This window comes from Sinocyclocheilus anshuiensis, unplaced genomic scaffold (assembly GCF_001515605.1).
Source record: "Sinocyclocheilus anshuiensis isolate Anshui unplaced genomic scaffold, SAMN03320099.WGS_v1.1 scaffold2373, whole genome shotgun sequence".
Taxonomy (NCBI): Eukaryota; Metazoa; Chordata; class Actinopteri; order Cypriniformes; family Cyprinidae; genus Sinocyclocheilus; species Sinocyclocheilus anshuiensis.
The window spans coordinates 154741-156555 of NW_015551030.1; the positions used below are offsets into that span (position 1 = coordinate 154741).

The following is a 1815-nucleotide window of genomic DNA, read 5'->3' on the forward strand; positions in this document are numbered from 1 at the left end:
TGATCTGAATCAAATGATTCGCGTTACACGCTCTGAAGTCAAAGTTTTGATCTGAATCAAGTCCCGATCTGAATCAAATGATTCGTGTTACACGCTCCGAAGTCGAATTTTTGATCTGAATCAAGTCCCGATATGAATCAAATGATTCGCCATACGAAGTCGAAGTTTTGATCTGAATCAAATGATTCGCGATATGCTCCGAAGCCTTGCTTTGAACTAAAAGAACATTGGCTATAAAATGCCTATATGTGATTTCATAATTTGTGTTGTGGGATATGTGAATAATGGCGATAAAAAATAACTACAACTAGACGAAAAAAAAAATAAAACAATTACACAGGCAAGAAATCTTAAAAATGAATGCCAAACTAATGTTACATACTCTTTTCATCTGTAGAGTTTAAGACACATGATTCACCAATAACAATATAAAGAAAAGGCATGAACGAAATCACACAATAAAACACATAGACACGTATGTTCATTATTTCCTATAATAATATGTGTTGTTAATTTAACCACGGGTGCAACAGTAAGTGAAATTCTTGAGTGCAGTACAGCAAAACACAAAACACGCATATACACAAAACAGATGTAATTACACATTATACACTTACACAGAATACTTTTAGTTATTTAATTAAACGTTTACGGATTTACGTGTTAAGAGCAGTCGATCTCGGATCGTCGTGACTTTTATTTTGACAGCGTCTCTGCGTCACGGAGCGCGCTCGCTGAGCGGAAGTTACTCTGACGCGCTTGTTGACAGGTTCCGGCGCGCTGTTCCGCTCTGCTGTGCGCCTGAGTGTCAGATTGCGATTATTAGTTATTGATTATTGGAATATCAATCTGTAACATCGACGACTTCAGCCGCAGCTGGACCCGACCACAGCGGTGAACATGATAAAAGCCATTCTGATCTTTAATAATCATGGCAAACCACGACTGTCAAAATTCTACGAGCATTACGTGAGTAAATCATTCGCTCCTTATTATTATTATTATTATTACTGAATGACTTAATGCTTTACACGTTACTCTGTGTTACATGACGTGTGTTGTTGTGAATAACTGAACAGCTGATTTGTCAGAAATTGTGGTTCTTACAGCTGAAATATTAACCATACATGGATTATGATTAGGAACAAATGCCCTGAAATCTGTTGTCATGGAAGAAGATTTGATTTTTGCCATGAAGGCTAACAGAGAGAGAGAGTGTGTTCAAAAGTGTTTTTTTATTCTGAAAGAAAGGAATGCTTTATTCAGCAAAGATGTGTTAAATTGATAAAAGGGATAATAAAGACTTATATTGTTAGAAAATATTTATATTTTGAATACATGCTGCTCTTTTTAACTTTATTCATCAAATAATCCTGAAAAAGTATCACAGGTTCCATAAAAATATGAAGCAGCAACAGTTTCCAGCACTGATAATAAATCAGCATATTATACTGATTTCTGAAGATCATGTGACTCTGAAGACTGGAGGAATGATGCTGAAAATACAGCTGCGCATCACAGAAATACATTACAGTTTAACAGATATTCACACAGAAAACAGCTGTTTTACATTATAATAATATTTCACATTATTACAGTTTTTTTTTCTGTATTTCTGGTCAAATAAATGCAGCCCTGATGAGCAGAAGAGACTTCTTTAAAACACATTACAAGTCTTACTGATCCCAAACTTTTGAGCGGCAGTGTATGTGTGTGTATATGAGTGTATATGAGTGTGTGTGTGTGTGTGTGTGTGTATGAGAGTGTATGTGTGTGTATGAGAGTGTATGAGAGTGTGTGTGTGTGTATGAGCGG

General features: G+C 35.8%; 1 protein-coding gene across 3 annotated transcripts in view; it reads left to right on the top strand.

Moving 5' to 3' along the window:
- The first annotated feature begins 717 nt into the window (after positions 1-717).
- Positions 718-1815, top strand: part of ap3s1 (adaptor related protein complex 3 subunit sigma 1) — an 11408-nt gene continuing 10310 nt past the window's right edge. For 2 of the 3 annotated variants that reach the window (XM_016450651.1, XM_016450652.1), the window contains exon 1: positions 719-969. In XM_016450651.1, coding sequence (XP_016306137.1) covers positions 901-969 — 69 coding nt within the window. In that variant the 5' untranslated portion in view covers positions 719-900. Of the gene's footprint in view, positions 970-1815 lie in introns of all 3 variants that reach the window. The other variant, XR_001631083.1, reaches the window with a different exon arrangement.